This window comes from Lepisosteus platostomus, chromosome 20 (assembly GCF_059453375.1).
Source record: "Lepisosteus platostomus isolate fLepPlt1 chromosome 20, fLepPlt1.hap1, whole genome shotgun sequence".
In the NCBI taxonomy this organism is placed as follows: domain Eukaryota; kingdom Metazoa; phylum Chordata; class Actinopteri; order Semionotiformes; family Lepisosteidae; genus Lepisosteus; species Lepisosteus platostomus.
In genome coordinates this window covers 13,430,375-13,450,614 of record NC_142630.1, presented here as the reverse complement: position 1 = coordinate 13,450,614, position 20,240 = coordinate 13,430,375, and the positions used below count along the sequence as shown (strand labels likewise).

General features: G+C 44.1%; 1 protein-coding gene across 1 annotated transcript in view; it reads right to left on the bottom strand.

Annotated features, from left to right (window-relative positions):
- Positions 1–20,240, bottom strand: part of LOC148644539 (uncharacterized) — a 38,383-nt gene that overhangs the window by 3,347 nt on the left and 14,796 nt on the right. The window contains exons 19-41 of the mRNA XM_088613524.1: positions 19,862–19,954; positions 19,467–19,508; positions 18,522–18,575; positions 15,452–15,529; positions 14,761–15,358; positions 14,371–14,407; positions 12,161–12,323; positions 9,524–9,556; positions 8,464–8,556; positions 7,661–7,815; positions 7,211–7,390; positions 6,650–6,858; positions 5,999–6,049; positions 5,007–5,093; positions 4,028–4,092; positions 3,149–3,271; positions 2,818–2,959; positions 2,541–2,700; positions 2,283–2,380; positions 2,059–2,142; positions 1,453–1,571; positions 883–1,029; positions 413–602 (exon numbers count right to left, since the gene is read on the bottom strand). Of these exons, the coding sequence (XP_088469650.1) occupies positions 413–602; positions 883–1,029; positions 1,453–1,571; positions 2,059–2,142; positions 2,283–2,380; positions 2,541–2,700; positions 2,818–2,959; positions 3,149–3,271; positions 4,028–4,092; positions 5,007–5,093; positions 5,999–6,049; positions 6,650–6,858; positions 7,211–7,390; positions 7,661–7,815; positions 8,464–8,556; positions 9,524–9,556; positions 12,161–12,323; positions 14,371–14,407; positions 14,761–15,358; positions 15,452–15,529; positions 18,522–18,575; positions 19,467–19,508; positions 19,862–19,954 (3,001 nt within the window). The remainder of the gene's footprint in view (positions 1–412; positions 603–882; positions 1,030–1,452; positions 1,572–2,058; positions 2,143–2,282; positions 2,381–2,540; positions 2,701–2,817; positions 2,960–3,148; positions 3,272–4,027; positions 4,093–5,006; positions 5,094–5,998; positions 6,050–6,649; positions 6,859–7,210; positions 7,391–7,660; positions 7,816–8,463; positions 8,557–9,523; positions 9,557–12,160; positions 12,324–14,370; positions 14,408–14,760; positions 15,359–15,451; positions 15,530–18,521; positions 18,576–19,466; positions 19,509–19,861; positions 19,955–20,240) is intronic.

Here is a 20,240-nt window from a genome sequence, read left to right as displayed (position 1 = left end):
AGCCAGCGCAATTACAGCACAGCTGGCTCTTTCCTCATGAACCCATAGCCCACTTGCAATTACTGAGGCAGCAAGAAGAGCAGCCAGCGATTTGACTTCTATCTTGTAACAATGGACCGTGATCCAAATGTTTGCCGTTTTATCTGTCATTCATTGCCCAAGCAGTGTCACAATCTGGTCCAAGCAAAGGAAACAGCCTTTCCGAAAAATCAGTCATACAACACAGGAGAAATTGTGCTAAAGCATAACATAGTGTAAAGGGAAGTCTAACAAAACGTTACACACTGTAATCGTACGAGGTTCTACCCAGTCTCCCACTCTTTCAGACAGGTGGTATCTGTCCTGACGTTCTGGGAGGAGAACAACAGCTCAGAGGAAACTGGGTCTATGATGATCGCTATGAGCGAGGTACCTCCACAGTGCTGGACTTGTGCCACTTCTGCTTCAGCTTGGAGAAAGTGCCCTTGATCCCTGACTTTTCCGTGACCTCCAGCGCGGCCTGGAACAGCTTGGGTGTCTCTGGCTGCACGGGGATAGCCTTCTTGCCTGTCTTCTGCTCTGCCTTCTCGTCCGTGGGCTTCTTGTCTTTGGTCAGCATTTTCCTAAGGGATGGAAACAAAGTAGCAGTCACTTGAATTTATTGTTGTCTCTATCCCCCCCGAACAGTGAGATAAGGCTAATCACACTGTACGTCACACTTGCTGAGCTGAGAGTGGGGATAGGGTGGCTTTTTGCTGTGCAATCCTCCTTCTTGGTGATGGGAAAGCCATGCCTGTCCCAGGGACCTCTGTAGCTCAGAGGTCAACTCCTGGTCCCCCCAGTGTGACCCTAATCTGTGCTATGTGGGAGACAGCTGTTGCTCATCATCCCCCTCTCACTGACTTGGCCTTCTTCCGCAGCAGCTTCTGGGACTCGGGATAGTGCACAAGGATCTCGGCCAGGTCCTTCTTGTCCAGGATGAACAGGTTGGCGAACCCATGGGCCACCACATTGGCTGTGCGCCGGTTGCCCCCTCCCACTGCCAGCAGGCTAAGAAGGAGACACGCGGCAGAGAGAGAGAGAGAGAGCCATCAGCAGGTCTGTCCCACCACCCGTTCCAGGCTTAGAACCTAAAACCTGCTTTCAGACCTCTGCAGTGTAAGGTAACACACACAAGCACAATACTTCAGATTTGAACAACTTTTTAGATTCAATAGGAAAAACGTCACAGCACATAGAATGGCAAGCTACTGGGAGGGTAACTGTTTCTGAAATGCAAAGAGGCATCCATTCCAAAATAGGACAAAACCTCTTTATCTTCACCTGAGCGTTCCTGAACTGGTCACTAATGACAGAACTAACAAGGTTTAATATGGCTGGTTCAGACTGCACATTACAATATATATGTCATTTCAGCAATAAGTGTAGGAATGCGTCGGGCATTATTTTTCTGAAAAAAAGAGGAAAACATACCTGATCTCTCCAAACACAGAACCTGCTCGGAGAGTCACAAAGACCGTTTTCCCATCTGGACCACCCAGCACCTGCACCTCTCCTGCCTTGATAATGTACATCTCCCTCCCGATCTCACCCTGCAAAACAAGAGGGGCCTCTTCACACACACACTGCTGTTCACTGCTGATGTCACACCACAGCGGACACGGCCTGCTGTGTGTCTGAACTCTGCCTCCCTGTCCTTTGCGACATGGCTAGCACCCTGAATTAGACGGAAATATATTGTTTGTTTGGTTTCTGTATGAGGCAATTAACAGTGCTACACACATCATAAGGGCAGGTATCCAATATATGCAAACATGAAGAATGGGGAAGAGGCCAAGTAGGTCATTATTTCAGACTGATGATTTCACCAACTGGACAGCAAAGGTGTGATATTCAGCTCTCAGCAGTAGTAAGGATGTTTGAGAGAAGTTAAAGTCAGGATAGTTCCTCATGGTGGAGAAGTGTGATGACTTGGGTTTGTGGATCCCTGAGCTTTCTGGCCAAGCCCTAAAGGCTGCTCCGGACACATCCCCTGCTGTGTGGCAAAGAGAAAAGACGGGAGGCCAGTTGTCCCTTTACCTTCTTGCAGACATAATCTCCAGGTAGATAAACTACAGACTTTAGCCTCTTCAGCATGTCATAGATCATTTGTCTGTCACAGCCCTGTAGAGACGGAGGGAGAGAAGCTCGGCTTTTATGATGCAGTGAAGAAAACAACCAATCAAAATGACACTGACAATGACACTCCTTCTCAAGCATTTCCTAGAGTTAATATCCGAAAGCTACCAGCTAGAGGGACTTACCTGAAATAGCGCCACCTTGCTGACGATGGAATAATTGACATCCACAGCAATATCCAGCCTCATTTTATCTGGGAGCTGGATCAGCAACTCTTGCTCATCTGAAAGTGGGGGAGAAGGAATGTAGAGTAGGAGCACAGCACATGATGGTACTTAAGTATCAGGTCTCACTGCTGAAGCAAAGCCTGGCCGAAATCCGTCTCATAAACATGCATTAATTACACAGCCACTCCCAGTAATGAAATGCTCAACATTCCTTACCCAGCATGCCCTGGGACTGCCAGGTGTAGTCGTACCAGGTCTTGACGCGGTTCTGCACGTCACGGGGAATGCGGTAGGAGGTCATGTACTTGATGGTGTTGTCCATGCAGGCGCGGTAATACGTCTGGCCAGCTGTGGCAGCTCCCACCACATCTCTCATCTGAAACACCGCATGTACAAGAACCTCTAGTGGATTATTCTGAGCCGAGAGGACTTCCGAATGACCTGCTGGGCTTTGAGTTTTTACCGTAAGAAAAAAAGCACAGGGCAAACCTACCTGCCCAATCATGATGGAGAAGGCGAAGACCCCAACAAAGTAATTGATCAGCTGGAAGATGATTTCAAAGAGGGTCGTGGGGTCTGGAAGCCCCCCGATGGTGATCAGAGTCTTCACTGCAAAGTAGTAGCAGCGGATGTAGCTGGAGAGGGCAAAGCGCCAAACACGTTCAAGACAGAGCGAAGTAAAGACAAAGTAGTAAAGACAAATGACGACGGGTGACCCCGTGACTACTGAGCTGGTGAAAGGGCTCACAGGGCTGCAGCTGGGGCTCTCTCAGGAAATGTGAGCAGCCAAAGCGTCAAACCAAGAGAAAAGTAAGCTAATCCACCTGTTCCCGATTCCGTCGTAGACCCATTTGGTGGACCCGAGGCCCTCGTAGTCAGACGCCCAGTAGAAGAGACAGGAATTGCAGTGCAGGGAGTAGAGCAGGTAGGCAGTGGTCCTGATGACTCTGGGATCACACAGAGAGGACAGCGGGAGCTTTTACTGCAAGTTTTTTGTCTTGCTTCGCATTTTTCTTTTAGAAAAGAAGCACATCTATCTCTGAAGAAAGACCTCTGATGAGGTCTTTCACAGGCCTTGCTCATTTATCTATTCGATTAAAATCGTTCTGGAATATAGAGGGAAGGACATCATATTTGTGTGTTTATAATATTTTATAATTCCTTTTTTTTTTACCGTGAACCTGCATTGTTTATTTTGTTGTTGAATTAGTTAAAGTTATTTGTAAGAGTATTACCAGTGTTGACCTTGCTGTCCTGCCATTACGTGTCAGGTTATAGACCCTGACTCGTCTCTGGTATAAATCTTTTACCTGCCCATCAAAAGTTGCCAGAGGGCAGAGCTATTTAAGTTATTTAGAATTACTTAACTTGGCACTCAAGGTGTAGCAGAGAGTCTTTGTCTTTGGCTGTGCTTGTCTGCGTGTTATTACCGAACATTAAGTTATCTTTGGCCAATGCAACTTAACGTGTCAGAAATTCCTTGGAGAAAGAATTTCCTTATAGTTCCCTGGGGAAACTATACTTTTAATATTTATTGAATGTTTGGCTGTTTCTGTTTTGTAAATACTTTTCACTACAAGAAGAGCACATCATGTAAATATTCACTGTTTCTGCACTTTTTATTTTTCATCTAGTCTATTTCTTTACGATGTTTGTGATTACCTTGGACTTACTAAACAATGGTCAGTTCACACTGTTCTTACCTGTAGATGTAAGCTTTGCTCATGATTGCTTCCAGGCGGTCATTGAATTCAAAGAAAGCCATGTACTGTATGATTAAAAAGAACACTGGGTCGGCTGGAGAAATTGAGAAGGTATAATTTCAGTAGGTGGTTTTTTTTCTCTATGACAAATTTGGTAACATGTACAGTACCTATAATCTACCATTAACACATTTGATCAGATACGGACTAGTCCTTTAACCTGGATGAGCATACAGTGCAATATTCTGATTGTATATAAAGAGTGCACAAACAGCAGTTCTTTTAGAGCAAGCTATTCATAACATCAGATGCAGAAAACCAGTTTGAAACTAGCAACACAATTAGAACAATGCATTTGTCATGCTTACTCCTGATGGAGAACTGCAAAGTAAGCTAGCATTGCCATGGCAGCTGGCCATGCCTTTTCTCACCTGTCAGTCAGTGCTGCCTGCCATGGATATGCAATCAGACAACGGACCTGTACCACCTGGGGCAACTTACAATCAGGCCTGCCCCAGGTTGTTCAGGCTACTTAGGGTCTGCTTGGATTATGCTCTGCAATCAGGTATAGAATTTGCTTGGAGCTTCGTTAGAGTTCCTGTGTTCCTGACCTTTGTGCCTCCTGGATTCCTGGCCTCACTTTGTTCTTTACTACACCTTTATAGTTTGGATTTCCCAAGCTCTTCGGAGTTGGCTTGTGTTGAACCCCGGCTTCAGATTCTCATGGTGCTTCTCAGTTTTGGACTTGGTTTTGTCTCTAAATATGCCTTGGGTTGTCAATTTATTTGCCTTCTGTAGGTGGGGTGCTGAAGCTTGATAAACCTTTTTACAGAGGTTAAATACAAGACTGACCATACAAGCCTCCTATCTATTGCCACAACTGGCTGCTGCCCTGCAGACCCAGGATACAGTATCTTCTGTCTGGAAGAACAAGACATGGAAACCGAGAGACCAACTTCTCACTCTTGGGATTCCTTACCTTCAGTAAACGAGGAAATCGCAGCAGAGAGTTAACTCCAACTTTTAAATACAACAAATCCAGAGGGAAAAGAGCTATGAGATCCATCTGAAACACAGAAGGCAAGAGGCTTGGCTGGTATTGTTGTCAGACTCCAGTTGGAACACATCAAACACAGATGACCAGAAATATACATGCATAGTTTCACTTATGTGAAAAAACAGCAAGGTATAATCCAGGATGTCTCAAGGCCTACATAAACAATAATTTACAAAAAGGTGAGAGGAAACAAGCTATGGTTACACAGGGTATTTTGAACTTATATGTAGCTTTCTGCAGTTTTAATCAAGAGTAAACATACACACTGCTACCATCAGAGAGGCACTTGGGATTGCTTCTGGGAAAAAAATCAGATCACTTCAGGGTGGAATTGATCATTTTGCGCAGCTTATTTCTACTGTTCTGTGTTTGTAACAGGTACAGGAGAAATCCCTGACACAGCTATGTGGCAGTAAAAGGAACCAGACACCTGATGACTTTCTTACAGGGTAGTATTCATTGGAAACACTGCTGTTGCTCTGGTAGGAAGCTACAGTACCTCTAAAAAGTCAAGTTCCTTCTGCCCTTTGAAATTCAAAACAACTGTAACTGTGAACGCATCTGTTTCTAATTAATGATATCCAAACGAGTCAAGCGCAATATTCTTTGAAACCCAGAAGCTCAATGTTTTTGTGGGCACAGATCACTGACAGGTCAAATTATAGTCTAAACGTAATTAATCCTGCACTTTTTATTGCTGCATCACAGTTGGAGATAGTGATATACAATCACCATTATTCTAGTTTATTATATGAATTATTGTATTGCTCAGTAAATACTTCTGCTCAGTATTTATCAGCTCCATGACCCACTAGTGGACACTGGTGACTCACAGCCCACTGGTTGAGAATCATTGGTTTGTTCTACACAAAAGCTTATTTCTGATTCTCCTAGTGTATTGAAATTGCTCTTACCTTGAAGCGATGGGATTTCATGTAGTTTTCTCTCATATCCTTTCTGTCACACTAAAATAAAAGAAGAAAGAAACATGATCCCCTTCAGACGCACATCATTGGTCAGTGAAGAGATTTTATTATTATCCTGTTGGCTTGGCTCCTGGAATTACTTGTTTTTTGTACAGGCTTTTGTGGCTGTCAATCACATGCGATCTAAAAAGCCAACCCCTGTGTTCAGTGTTAACATATGGACATGAGTTGCACCATATAAAAGTGAACCATCAATATCCTATGTAAAAATTCATACAGAAGAGCCAACCCCCTTGTCCTGGACAAATTTCCCCCTGGCCTTTACCAACCATGGCCTCATAATAATCCCCATCTATGAACTGGCTTCATCACTCTGTTCTCCTCCTAATTGATGTGTGGTGAGCGTACTGGCTCACTTTAGCTGCAAGGTGGTGGCTACACATTGGTGGTGGAGGAGAGTGTTCATTACCTGTAAAGTGCTTTGAGTGGAGTGCCCAGAAAAGAGCAATATAAGTGTAAGGAATTATTATTATATAACACATGGAAAAAGCACATATTCTCTAATCGGCTCTCAGCGCCTTAGTTGTACGGGGGGGAGGGGGGGGTGGACCACGTCTGTGCGTCATGCTGAGCGCTCACCACAATATCTCCTCCTCGGACGAACTCCAGACGAGGCTGGAAGACCAGGATGTCGAGGATGTAGATGGTGTCGCACAGGTAGTCCATGAGCAGCCAGAGATGGATGTTGTCAGGGGTCTGGTAGGGAAAGGCCCAGCGCACCGGGATCAGCCACACGTTCCAGTTCCAAGCCGCCGTGACAAAGAAGAGCCACAGCACGTAGATCAGATCTGGGGAGGAGAGGAGAGGGCGGCAGTCACTTCTCTTGTCAGCAGCATGAGGAAACTGGCAGGGACGAAACTGGAAAAGCTGGGGTATGACACCAAAAAGGATCCAAGAAATATAAGAAACAGAAACCTTTTGAATGACCTCTTAATCACTAAAGCTCCTTGTGACACAAGTGAATTCACCAGCATTATTTCCTACAGTACTTATCTATGCAGCTTAGCACATTCCTAAGCTAGGTGCACAGCTACTATGGAAAAGCAAAACCCTTTGCCCACCGTGACTTGTTATGAGCAGTGCTTTTTTGTCCTGATACCTGGGCTGTACAGAATGAGAGAAGGGTGTTTAGAGCCTCACTGGTGAAGGGGTCGATGCTCTGGGGAAAGCGGTATTCCTTCAGCCGTGTCATCCAGGGCATGGTCTTGAACTTGCAGCACAGCATCTCGCAGTAGTGCTCCTCGCCCTCCTTCTCAGGCGCTGGCTCCTCTTTCTTCTCCTCCGGGGGAGGGGGAGGAGGTGGGAGTTTCTTCTCTGGAGCTGCCAAAGGAATAAAAACCTGGTTGTCGCAACTCCCCGATCAGGTGAGCACGGAATCACACCAGGTCCGTATCTTGCTTTGGATCAGGGCTATTTAAAACAGAGAGGACCTTGTGGTAGTATTAGATGCCTCTGTTATCATTGGAATGCAGAACTGCAAGCTTAGACAGAGCTTGGCAAGGTCTTGGAGTTGAACCCAGCCTTTATAACAGTGGTTGAAAAGTGTGTGACCATGCCACGTGCATTCATGTGGGTGTCTTGGAGACTCACTGGCGGAAGGGCTGTCTTTGTCGGATTCGTCGGGATCGATGAGTTTCTCCTTCACGCGCTCCGTCCGTTCCTTGAACATCTTCACCAGCTCCTGCAGGCGCTCGTTCACGATGGTGCTGGTCTGACTGGCGGCTGACGCGGGCCTCTCCCTCATCCTGTCGCAGGAGAGCGGGTCCACTGAAATCAAGCTGTCTGTGCCACGCCGCACAGAAACACTCAAGGAGTCCTACTGGGAGGCACTTTTCCTGGGTTCCTCAGTCCCAGAGAGGTGCAGATCTTATGAACCGCTAACCGATGAGGGGTGCAGTCAGAAACCACACATGCGCCAGACAAAATTCGACCACGCCCTCTCAGCTAACAGGTAAAAATACCATACATTTTACCTTAAAAAGAATCTGACAATGATCGTTCAACAGCACATATGGAGGTTACTAAACAAGTAACTAGTTCAGTTTAAAAGTGTACACAGATATATTTAAGCATAAACAAGTCTCCCTAAATTTAAAATTAAAGTAGATGACTAAGTGACTAATATTTGCATACAGTATCCATAAAGTGCAACATTAGAATTTTCTAAAATTTTAACTGACTATACTTGAATTCGACTATATACAATTTGACAGCTTATTTTTAGTGCAACATAAGAAATGATGCACCATATATCTTAAATATATAGACATATAATACGTAAGCTATTGAATCTGTTTTTAATACAGATTTACAAACTATTTGCTAGTCTTTCCCACAGCGGTTCCCAGGCTGATAGGACACGTGTCATTCAAACAGATCGCGAGCTCACTCACTCATCCTCTGACAGCAGGCTGGTCTGGCTGGGCCAGGCTTTCACGGTGGTCTCTGCGTCCTCCATGCTCTCCTCCTGGGAGTACAGCTTCTTTCTGACCAGCACAGAACAGAGGGACAGGTGAGACGGCGGACCACTGGACAGGAGAGTGGGAAGGGGGACAGAGAAAGGTTGAGACCCTGCTGTTGTAGAGACTCATAGATCATTTCACATTGCTAAAACTGGCACAAAGTGACCAAAGGGATTACAATAAGATTGGGGTCAGGCTGGTTTCAGCGGGTTCTAATATACTGAATATGGCTGCACAGCCTGATCAAAGCCTATTATCCTGTTGGAAGTCCAAATTATTAGGAAGCTGACAACATTGCAGATCTTTGATCTAAATTCCAAAACATTGCTCACTAAGTATGTTTGGCCCTTTCCTGTATTCGTAAAGGAATGTTACATCATTATGCCAGAGAATCTAAAGGAGAGCAAAATCAGAAGAAAAATGATCATAATGAAAAATCACCAATTTTAACATATACAGTATGATGATCCTTTAAATTTATGCTGAATCTATCAGGAACAGAAAAGAAACATGAATGCGTTTTTTTTCAGTAGAAAGCCCTGTGGTGTTCCAAAATGGATGTCTCAACTAGAAGGCTGGAAAAAGCACAAGAGCACTTTCGAATTTGTAAGAAAATGTGAGTGTCATGTCCCAGCCTTCCTCCACTTGGCCACAGTTTAATCAGCAAGCAAGCAACTCCACTGATGCGGGCAGAAGCCAGTTGATCTACCAGACCTTACTCCAGCATATCTCCGGTGAGATATGGATGGCAGGACAGCATGCGCTTCATGAACAGAACTAGGGTCTTCAGCTTTGCATGCTTGAAATAGCTCGCCCCCGAGTTTCCAGGATGGAAATCAATGCATGGACTGATGTGATGGGGTAAACTCCGAAAGCATGGAAGAGATAGTGGATACCACTGATGAGTTCTGGGGTGGACGACAAACATGCTGTTTTTTTGGGGGGTCTTTTCCTTTTTTGATTGTTTGGCTTTCGGAGGAATGCGTCTTACATCTTGGTCCAGAAATTCTGCAACCTTTGTTCTCTAGAGCATCCCGCGGATCCGTTCGCACGGAGACGCACGCGAGGCGTGGGGTGGGGGGAGTGCGAGAGAGAGGGAGCAAGAACAGAGAGAGACAGAGAGAGGAGTGAAGCGACCTATAAAAGACAGTTGAAGTGAAGCACGGAAAAAACAGCAAAGTTACAAACAAGCAAGAGCGTTCCTTCGAATTCTCACACTAGAGGGCAGCAGATGCATTTCACAGGATAAGCCTGTGTTGTCTGTCGGGTGGCTTTTTCTCTAACAAGGGTCTGTTCAGGGTCTGACGTACTGTACATTGCCATGGGTCATGGGAACGCAAGCCTTTGTATTCCAGGATATGAAGAAATGCCAGTTTAAAAAGCAATATCTGGATTTCTCTCTTCCTGTTAACATACACATTAGAAGCTTGTTTACATTAAATAAACACTGGTAACATTAAATTAATCTCTCAGAACTCCATTTCTTTGGACACTCTTTGCCCACTCTCACATTCCTTTTTCTGGCCCACACCTCAGCCTCTTCCTACCTCCCGCTCACACACACACAGCCGAAACGTTTTTGGTGTGGCACACACCTCTACTTGATTATTTACATCGATCGCAATAGATAGGTGGGCAGCATGGCTTTAACTTGGAAATAACCTAAAACAAGATAATTTTACCTTGTGTACTAAAACATCCGAGGAATAAACTCTAATTTCTCACTCCAGGACCAAACTACCAAGGATTTCAGTCGCATAAAGGTGAAAAATAATCGAAGACATCTGATTAGCTAAACTAAAATAGCACAATTAAGTGCTGAATACACACATTAATGCGTCTTGTTTCAGCTAGAGACATGAGCCTTCTTATGCTAAGTGACTATTAGAGTACAGGGTAAAGGCTGCTAGTTGGAACTGACTTGGTTTATCTGACTTTTTTTATTGTGTAGTACAGGTGCCAGTCCCAGTCCTATAGGGCTGGTGTGTCTGTGGATTTTCCAAGTTTCTTTGGAGCACCAGTACTTGAAGAGCTGTTAAACTGGTCGAGCCAAGCCAACAATGTCCATTAGGAACAAATAAAGATTAATTTCATGCTCAAAAGAAAAGAAACACAATATTTTGGCTTTTTCAGGTCTGTCTTCTCTGGGTGTCACGCCTGAAGATGGCTCCACAGCCGAAACGTTGTGTTTCTTTTTTTTTCTCCCTTTCAGCATGGAATAAACCTTTACTTGTTCCTTTGCAGCCTACACATGCTGACGCAGGTAAATATTTGAACTTCAGTAATGATTATATCAATGTTGTGAAGACCCCAGCTGGACTGCAAGTCTTTAGATACAGTACATTGGGCCTCCAGGTGTAGAGGGACAGGGTTAAGAAGAATAATCAGAACAAGAAACTGGCATGAAATAATACACAATCCTAGTCCTGTCAAAGAAGGTTCTATGAAATTAATTAGTGACACATACTTTTAGTTCACAGCTAAAGCAAAAAATAAATAAACAACACTCAGACAAAATTCATATTCTAAAAAGCTATAAGGATAATGCAATTCTTTACTTATTTCTAGAAGCAGAACAAACACAGAAAATGGAGTGAGATTTTCCTCATTTATTTATTATAATGAAAACAACACATGATGTGACAGACGCAAGAGTAACAGAAACAGTTAAAAAACGAGTACTGGCTGACAACTCTGGGTAAGGGAAGAAAGCGCAGAAAGTTATTGCTCTAATAATTAGCAGCACAACTCTGACCCACCCCATCAGGAACACAGTCCTTGCAATTTCAGCAAGACCATCAAGCCAGAAGTCATGGCATTGGGGGTAATGCCTATATTTTGCAAGCCTTTGCATGTCATTCTATAAATTTTGCTAATTTATGGCAAGAAGCCAAAATATCATCTTACAGAAATCAGTGAAACGGATCTTATCTGAATTAGAAGGGTTTTTGAAACAATGATTCAGCTCTATCCCAGAATGACCCTAACGCCAACATTTCTTAACGCTGGAAAAATTATTTGAATCAAAAGGCCTCGTCGTACTAAAAATATGAAAAGAAAGTTCTTACTGTGATGCCAAACAATTAGCAAAATCTAGGATGATGAGGTGGCTGTTTTGGGAAATGTCCATGTATTATACAGGGAGCTGTATTTTTTACAGCTATTCATTGGTAACCTCAGCAGAGTGTTATCAGTGTGATATTCTTACTCTTTATCTGGAGATGAGCTGCTTCGTTTTAAAAAAAAACAGGAGAAGAGAAGAAAAGAAAAAACAAAAACAGACATGATACAAGGGTCAAGAGAAGTAATTTACATCCCTCTATATTCTTCTACTTGCCCTAAACTCCTGGAATAAGTGATATGCTGTCCTCAGTTACTTCAGGAATGTTCATTTATCTATTTTTAATTCACTACTAGCTTAGAAACTGTAGATTGTGCTCTGTTTGCCTGACTGTAAAAAATAATTCTGGGAGGGGACAAAGAACTGCATGTTTGTTTTAGAATATTCACATATTTGGTATCTAAAAATGATAAAGAACAGGTAAAAAAAGCTACAAAAACAGCTAAAATGCACCATTTGTCTGTGTAGGAGTCAAAAATGCCCAAAAATGCCCCCTTGGGGCCTCACCTCCGAGCTGCCACGGGCACCCCTGGGACTGTGAGGGTCTTGCTGGTGTACGGGGATGAGCGGAGAATGACAGGAGACGTTTTCTGGTGACCTCCACTGGCATCTCCGTCAGAATCCACATCTTCCACATTGACAGAAGGGTGAATGCTCAGCCTGGAGCTCTCTGAGGAAGGGACAAGGCTCTTTAGACCCAGAGATCCCCACCCAGCAAAGCAAATCGTACGTGTATTGATTACCAGCAGCCGAAGAACTGTGAACATTAGGAGCTGTTCCTTGTTGGATCATCTGATTCTTCACATTGGCTCTGCATTTGCCATTCACTGGCAAACTAGTGGCTGTTAGGCTAACCAAATAATGGTAAAAGAAGAACAGCCTAATAATGTAATACTATAATATTAATATGAATTACTTATTTATCACACATAATTTCAACATTCACTATCCACATGCCTAAACACAAAAATGGCAGCTCTTTGATACAACTGGACAAGCCCTTATAGAACTGCTTACTGGATAACAGGTGAAAACAGAAACCAAAACCAACATTGAAAAGCTATTCAGAAATGACACAGACAACAGAAACAGCTAAGGCAAAGGACTACAGCACAGCACAGCACAGCACTGGTGAGGATGCCGGGCGCAAACAGCTGTTCACCTGCGGGTGGGGTGGGACCGTGGCCCTCCTCTGCGGTGAAGCTGGGGTTGGAGAGCCCTGACAGCTCTCTCTGGAGCCTGATGGGGGGCAAGCGGTGATAACTGGGAACATTGGGGAGCTCTAGCGCGCTGCTGGAGGAGGAAGGGGTGGGAGTTCTGGGGTGCAGGGATGTTTCGCGGACTAGGTGGTCTAACTCCAGATCTGGGTTCTGTTGCTTAGACATACTGTTGACAGGGCAGGCAGCTGGGGCAGTTCAGGCAGCTGGAGCAGGTGGGGAACTTCAGGCGGTTGGAGCAGGAGGGGTAGTTCAGGCAGCTGGAGCAGCTGGGGTAGTTCAGGCAGCTGGAGCAGCTGGGGTAGTTCAGGCAGCTGGAGCAGATAGGGTGGTTCAGGCAGCTGTGGCAGCTGGGGTAGTTCAGGCAGCTGGAGCAGCTGGGGTAGTTCAGGCAGCTGGAGCAGCTGGGGTAGTTCAGGCAGCTGGAGCAGCTGGGGCAGTTCAGGCAGCTGGGAAAGTCAAGGCAGCTGAGGTGATTGCGGCAACTTGGGCAGCTGAAAGTAGTGAAATAGGTGAAAGGGGTCAGGCGGGTCAGACACTGAGGCATGTGTGGTCTGGGAAAACTCATGAGCCAGTGCTTTAGGGCTGAGCAGCTCGGCAAGACTAGGAGCAGAAGAGATCACAAGAGTAGAGACAGAATTAGCCCTCTGTTCACAGATTTCCTTTTTCAAAAACAGGCAGCAGATGAATGGATTCCTAGAGCAAACTCTCTGGAGCCTTTATTGTTGCATCTATTACTTTTAATAAGAATTTAAGAAGAATAATGATTCCAGGAGGTTAAATATTAGACCTAAACATCCTCAAAGGCCTTGTCAAAATCAGCCCGTTGGTCATCTTTAACCAACAATCAACCGACAGCGAAACACGAACCAGCAGACACAAGTGGGGATAGGAAATCAGTTTTAAAACTGAGAACCGGAGGCCCTATTTTACACTAAGGGTTGTGAGAGTGTGGAACAAGCTACCCTGCCATGTCGTTGAAGCCGATACCATGGCTTCTTTCAAGAAACAGCTGGATGAGCACATCGGATCAATAAACTACTGACTAGCAAATAAGCTGGAACGGCCATAGGATCTCCTCCCATATGCACGCTACGTTAAGTTCAGCCAGCCCTACTGCAATCAGTCTTTAAAGATTAAAAAAATATTTATTGTTAAAGCATGAGGAGAACGAGATTAGATTTAAAGCATCATTAGCCCCTTTCTACTTTCTTTCTGTAATGTGGTGTCGCAAAAAACCACCAGTTCGGATACTGATATCAGTATTTTTATCATACTGTCCTTGGGATAGAGTCATTTTTCACTTCATGCAACCATAATGTCATCAGTACTGAACAGCAAAATTGCAAATGAAGCAACAGGAATGAATGGTAGAATATAAAGCTTCCATAACACGGTCATTCAAAAGCAATAGACTCGGGGACTTGAGTGCTGGACTGCTCGTTATGAGGGCTCTTTTCTGAAAGTGATTGATAGCCTGAAGAAAGACAGTCAACCTACCGCCACACTCTTCTTCAACAGCCTGGGACTCCTCCTCCTTAAGAATACACAAAGGATCAGCAATAAATCAGGAGCAACGCCACACATCTGTGTCTACGGCACTCTGGGGCTTCTACTTTTTAAATCTGATGAACAGAAAACCGGCAAAGGGGAATTGCAGATATCACATTCGTTAATAGATTCTCCCCTCAATAAAAAAGCTGACATGTCAAAATATTCATTTTCTGTTTCAGGTCTTTTATAACATTTTGCAAACAAATGTACCGATTAAATACTGTAACACATAAAATGTGCTTAAAAACATGCCCCACTGAGAAGAGCTTTCTGCCCTGCCATTGGAAGAAATCAAGCAGAGACCGCAGCAATGGATACAGGATTTGACGCCATTACCTGGTGGGCACCAGCAGGGGGCTCCAGCGCCTCTGTTGTGTCGGGCTGCTGTGTCACAGGCTCTGCCTCTTGCGCGGCTTCTTCCCTCAGGTCCTCTGCAGGCGGCACCTCCTGCACCCGCTGAGGCTGCTGTGCTGGTGAGCCCCCTTCCCCTGCTTCAGGTTCTGCTTCTGGTTCTGGTTCGGGCTCTGGTTCGTGTTCTGGTTCCGGTTCTGGTCCAGTCTCTGGTTCGTGTTCTGGTTCGGGATCTGGTTCGGGTTCCGGTTCTGGTCCAGTCTCTGCTTCGTGTTCTGGTTCCGGTTCGGGCTCTGGTTCCGGTCCCGGTTCTGGTTCGGGCTCTGGTTCCGGTCCCGGTTGGGGTTCGGGTTCGGGTTCTGGTTCTGGTTCTGGTTCAGGCTCTTGTACGGCACATGCCTCTCCTACCGGGGACTGTTGCTTCCCTGGGGACCCCTCCCTCACGGGCTCTTCCTCCGGTTCTGTAGCGGCCTCGGGCGGAGCTGGGCTTCCCTCCGACGCTGCGGGAGTCCCGTCCTCGCCCAGCTCGGTGTGGAGGGCGCTAGGGAAGCCGCCTGCAGGACACACGTCCACTAGGAGGCGCCTGAGAGCAAAGCAAGGAGCCCATGTTACCGCCGAGGATCAGGGGACACACCAGTGCTGTCAAAGCGTGTGGCAGACTTGAGGACAGGAATACCTAAAAAGGACATTACTGTCTCCCCCTCCGTTTTTTTTCATGGAGTAATCCCACTGAGACTGGCACTCATAAACGAATCTGGGAGGAGATCATTGATACAGAGGAACAGCTTTAGACGGGATGGGAGGGAAAAGTTTGTTTTTTTAAAGTAATGCATTCCAGTTCCAAGTTATTCCAAGTCACCTGTGGAAGGGATCCGTTTTTATCAACTGGGCAGCGGGGTTTATTTTTGATGGGGTGAGGGGTAAATAATTTTGAAAAATTATCAGTTACATTGGTTTATGTAGTATTCGTGCAGTTCCAATGCAAACTACTTCTAAAAGAGTCCGCCCTCATTTCTTCTTATTTTTTTTAAAAGTTTGCCCTTACACAAGTAACTTGTAGCTGGCATGCACGATTTTTGAAAAGTAACTTTCCCCAGCTCTGGGTCGAAACAGCTGGTGAGCATGATCTACAGCCCATAAACTACAAAACTCCCCCTTCTCTCGAAGCCTGTTTAAAAGGTGTTAATCCTTCTTTAAAATTCAGGCAGCGAAAGTGAAAGCATCTCTCATCTAGGTCTAAACCTAACAGGTTACCGCTACCGATACAGAAAGACAGCAGCTGTGTTCAACTAATTTACCTGCATTTATCCTAAATACCACTATGGATGCTCCGTCTTCCTAAAGACTGCTGACGAGTCCCAATAACAATCGTTAAAATTCTCCTGGTTGAATTTGACCTTTAATTCATTATTTAATATCCCGCAACTCGTGATTTTTATAGCGAGCACGGAAAGATGTGAAATACACCATTTTTATACTGCGCAACAGCACTCAATGCCTTAATATGGTGAATGATATCGAAAAACGTTAAGTCTTTGTCTAAGAAAAATATAAAACCGAAGCATTCCGGCTTGCAGGTGGAGGTATTAACAGCACTGTTTCTCATCCCTGACAGGAGACTTACTCACCCGGTACTTAGAGAACCATCCCCGTTTCCAAAACCGCTTTCAGGAGGATGTGCGACTCAATATAAATGACCGATGTGCATCCACTCCGATCAATCGGCGTGAAGTGTTTTATCTCAATGACTCTCGTTGTAAAAACTGGTCACGGGGAATTCCTGTTGCTAAATTGCAGGGCGATTCCTTCGAACCCGGGCCGTCCCGTCTCAGTGCCAGGGCCAAGCGTGCGGTTCAGCGGAACCACGGAAAAGTAACTAAGGCAACCGGTAAGATGGGACCGCGGTTGCTGGGAGACGCTAAGTGGTTGCTAGAGCGGAAGAGAACAGTTGCTATAACACCGGGACTAATTAGCGATCATCCTTAAATTGCGGTCGATTTTCCAGAAATGTCTGAGCTTCCGTAACTGACAGATAGCGGATTTGCACAACAATTGTTCTGTGGTTATCCTCCAGGGGAATTCGTGGATGATAATGATAATGATAATGATAATGATAATAGTATTTTGGAATTTTCTTCAAAGCAAAGAATGACTTTTTTTATTAATAAAGGCAATGACGGGATTAAACAATTCTAAGGCAAAATATATAAGCAGATACAATATATTCTGTTCAGAGTGGGTGATCAAACAAAACCTTTTCTTTGGATCTTTAAAAGTTTTAGGGGTTGAAGCATAGAGAGTATTTAATATACTGTGTAAAGCAAAGTGGAAACGTCTAAAAAGCCTATCACACTAATCAGTTCTGAAGCAGAACTGCACTTCTAAATACAAAGTCAATCGCTTCAGATGGATCTTCAAACCTCAGTCTGCTTAATTTAGTTCCTTCAATCTGATTAACAAAAAAAAACCACAAATGCAGTATGTGGCAATAAAAATATTTTTAAATCTAAAGAAACAAGCGACATGAGGGTAGTTGATTCCTTGATTTCCACATTCGCTCTGAACGGTGTTATTTAATTCTTACAGGGGCTGGAAAAGTACGTTCAAAATGATGGAATGATTCTACGAGTTTTTACTTTGCATCATAAAAGCCAAAGGAGGAACTGTGTACCCTATCATGATATCATTAACACCTATTGCTTAAGCTTGTGAGCAAGCCTTAAGAAATCCATGAGCCAGCCATCACCAAGGCACTGCAAAGTGAAACAAGGCCTCTGATAACTTGTGAGGGATGCTGAATTTGCATTGACTGAAGATGGCTTTTTAATCCAGGCTCATAGTGTGAACACCCAATGTATGCCTTGTTTGGTATGGGCAAGTAATGCATTAATCATCTCAGTCTAGGGCTCTGATTTAACCTGCAAGTAATATAGAAAATAACTATGTTATAGAAATGAATATTAATTAGAAGTTTCATAACACCTGGGAAGCACCATCTAACCAGAGTTTTAATTCCTCCTTTTGTGTCTCTTTAGGCTAAGAGTCTCAGCTCCTGGAGAGTCCGGTGTCTTCTGGCTTTAATCCCACCTGACCTCAGTTACAGGGATGATCTAATTCATTAATCCCATAACCGCAACATTCGTAGGCAAGTTATATTGAGTTATATTGCAAAGGACCTCAATACCACTCCTATTACTGTCAGACTAAGGACATTATTAGGTTAAATGTTTAATTGATTATTCAGGTGGGAACATGCTCATGCTGGGCCCTCCAGGAACTGAGACCTTGAATTTGCACTCCTCCACCCCCGCATGCCGAGACAGCAAAAGATGATTAATATTCATCCCACAATTCATTGTGACTGCCTGCTCTTAAAAGTCACAATGACTCCAACAATTGCTTGTAGGAGAGGCTGTCCGTGGTTTTTTTCAACAAAAGCTGGTCACCGATAACAGCCTGTTATCAGTGTGAGTACCACATTTTTATAGTTTTTACCGGAGACCAATCGAAATTGAAAATGGAATTGAATGTGATTACAGCAGAAACCTGGACTGTGCGTGACCACTGGGGCCTGGCACTCTGCCCCCCTGTGGTGACCTGTCTCTCATGCAGCCGTGTTAGGGGCACAGGGCTGAGCATAGCTTGAATTTCAAGCAGCTGACCCAGGTTTGATCCCTGAGCATGGCATGGCTGCAGTTTACCTACTGCGCAGCTGCAGCCCAGCGTGTGTGGCAGAGAAGCCTTACTCTGTGGTTTTATTTGAGTCGTCCTCCTCGCTCTCCTCCCGTATCATCTGTAACCTGTATAGCACAGGACACAGTCATTGGGGCCAGCGCTCTTCCTCTTCTGCATTGCAGGGCTGTGCTGGTATATTATAATAATGCAGTTCATTTGAGCTACACTACATATTTACCTGGTTATTTTAAAGGAAACTACAGCAATAAAATAGGAAGTTATTGTTATTCACCACTTCCTTTCATATTAGGTGATGTCCCCATATTAATTTAACTCCCTGCTTCTATACTGATTGATTTTCTCAGGTTGAACGAACACTTTGTTTTGGGTGAAAATTGGACTCTAAACCTCAGAAAACCAGGTTACTGCTGCAAAAATTGCATTTATGTACTGTATTGCTTTTGGTCTTAAAGGATCCCAAAAATAATTCCAAGTAAAAGGGTGTAATAATAATAATAATAATAATAATAATAATAATTACACTGCCTACCCTAAATCTTTGAATAAAGTCCCATATCTTGCTCCTACACAAATCTCAGGTCTTATACTGTTTGAGAGAAATCTGATTTTTAAGATAAAACGTAAATACATATCTTGTTAAAGATTAAGTTTGAGTAAAAAACAGAATGAAAAGGCACTGTTTCCTGAATTAATGCTGACATACACAAAAATACCAAGAAAAAACACACTTCAGCACAAGAAAAGTGTCAAAGCCTGCCCTCTGTGATCTGTACTGTATACAGACTGCATTAGACCCACTGAGCCTAGTACAACTTGCTGAGCTTTGTATGTTACAGTATATACTGTAACACCAGCTGTCTTCCCAGTTTTGACAAATACCAAATACCCGATCTGCCTGAAATATAATATCAGGCACATGTGATATCTGCGAAATACTTCTGGAGTTTTTGGAAAAGGAACTGGGAATGAGGAAAAAGTGGAAATTGGAAACTTACTCTGGATCCACTTCGTTCTCTTCCTCCTGGATATTGGGCAGTCTTTACAAAACAAACAGCGAGCAAGTCATTAAACAGTTCTGGAAAAAAATGCTACAATGGGCCCTACTGCCATACTTACACTGTGAGATGGAAAGCAGCATGAGCAACAGCTGGGATTCCTACAGAGCACGTTCCATTACAGCTCCAGATCATGGTAAGGACAGAGCCCAATCTCCAGTAACCCCATCGCAAGTAGTTTTTAGATTTACTTTCAGTTTTTCCCCTTTACATGATACAGGAACATGATCACATAACACAGAGGCCAAAAATACTATTGTGATAATAAAACCCCATCACTCATGAAACATGATTTGAGCTGGAGGTTCAAAACGTTAAGGTATTGAGCAACTTACTGTTCCCCATCGTCCAGCTCTCCCACTGATTGTTCGGCCCTTTCACCCAGCTCCTCTGTGGTCTTTTCTGTCGCAATTTTTTCTTGTCTGAGTCTAGAAATAAATACAGAAATACACCAGTGCTCTCGTCAACACAACTCTGAGCAGCAGAGGCTCTGAAAACAAAGGTGCAGAACGCTTGGAGGATTCCTATTTGTGCAGGCATTTGGCATCATGTTAAAGATAATAAATAAAAATAAGATAGTCTTTTATCTGTTTTTGTCAAATAAAAGCATCTCTTGAGAGTTAACGTACTAAGAGAAAGAGATGTATTGCACAGGGACTAGAAATGAAAGTAAGATATAACAGTTAATCATATGGAGACTTAAGAATGTAAGAC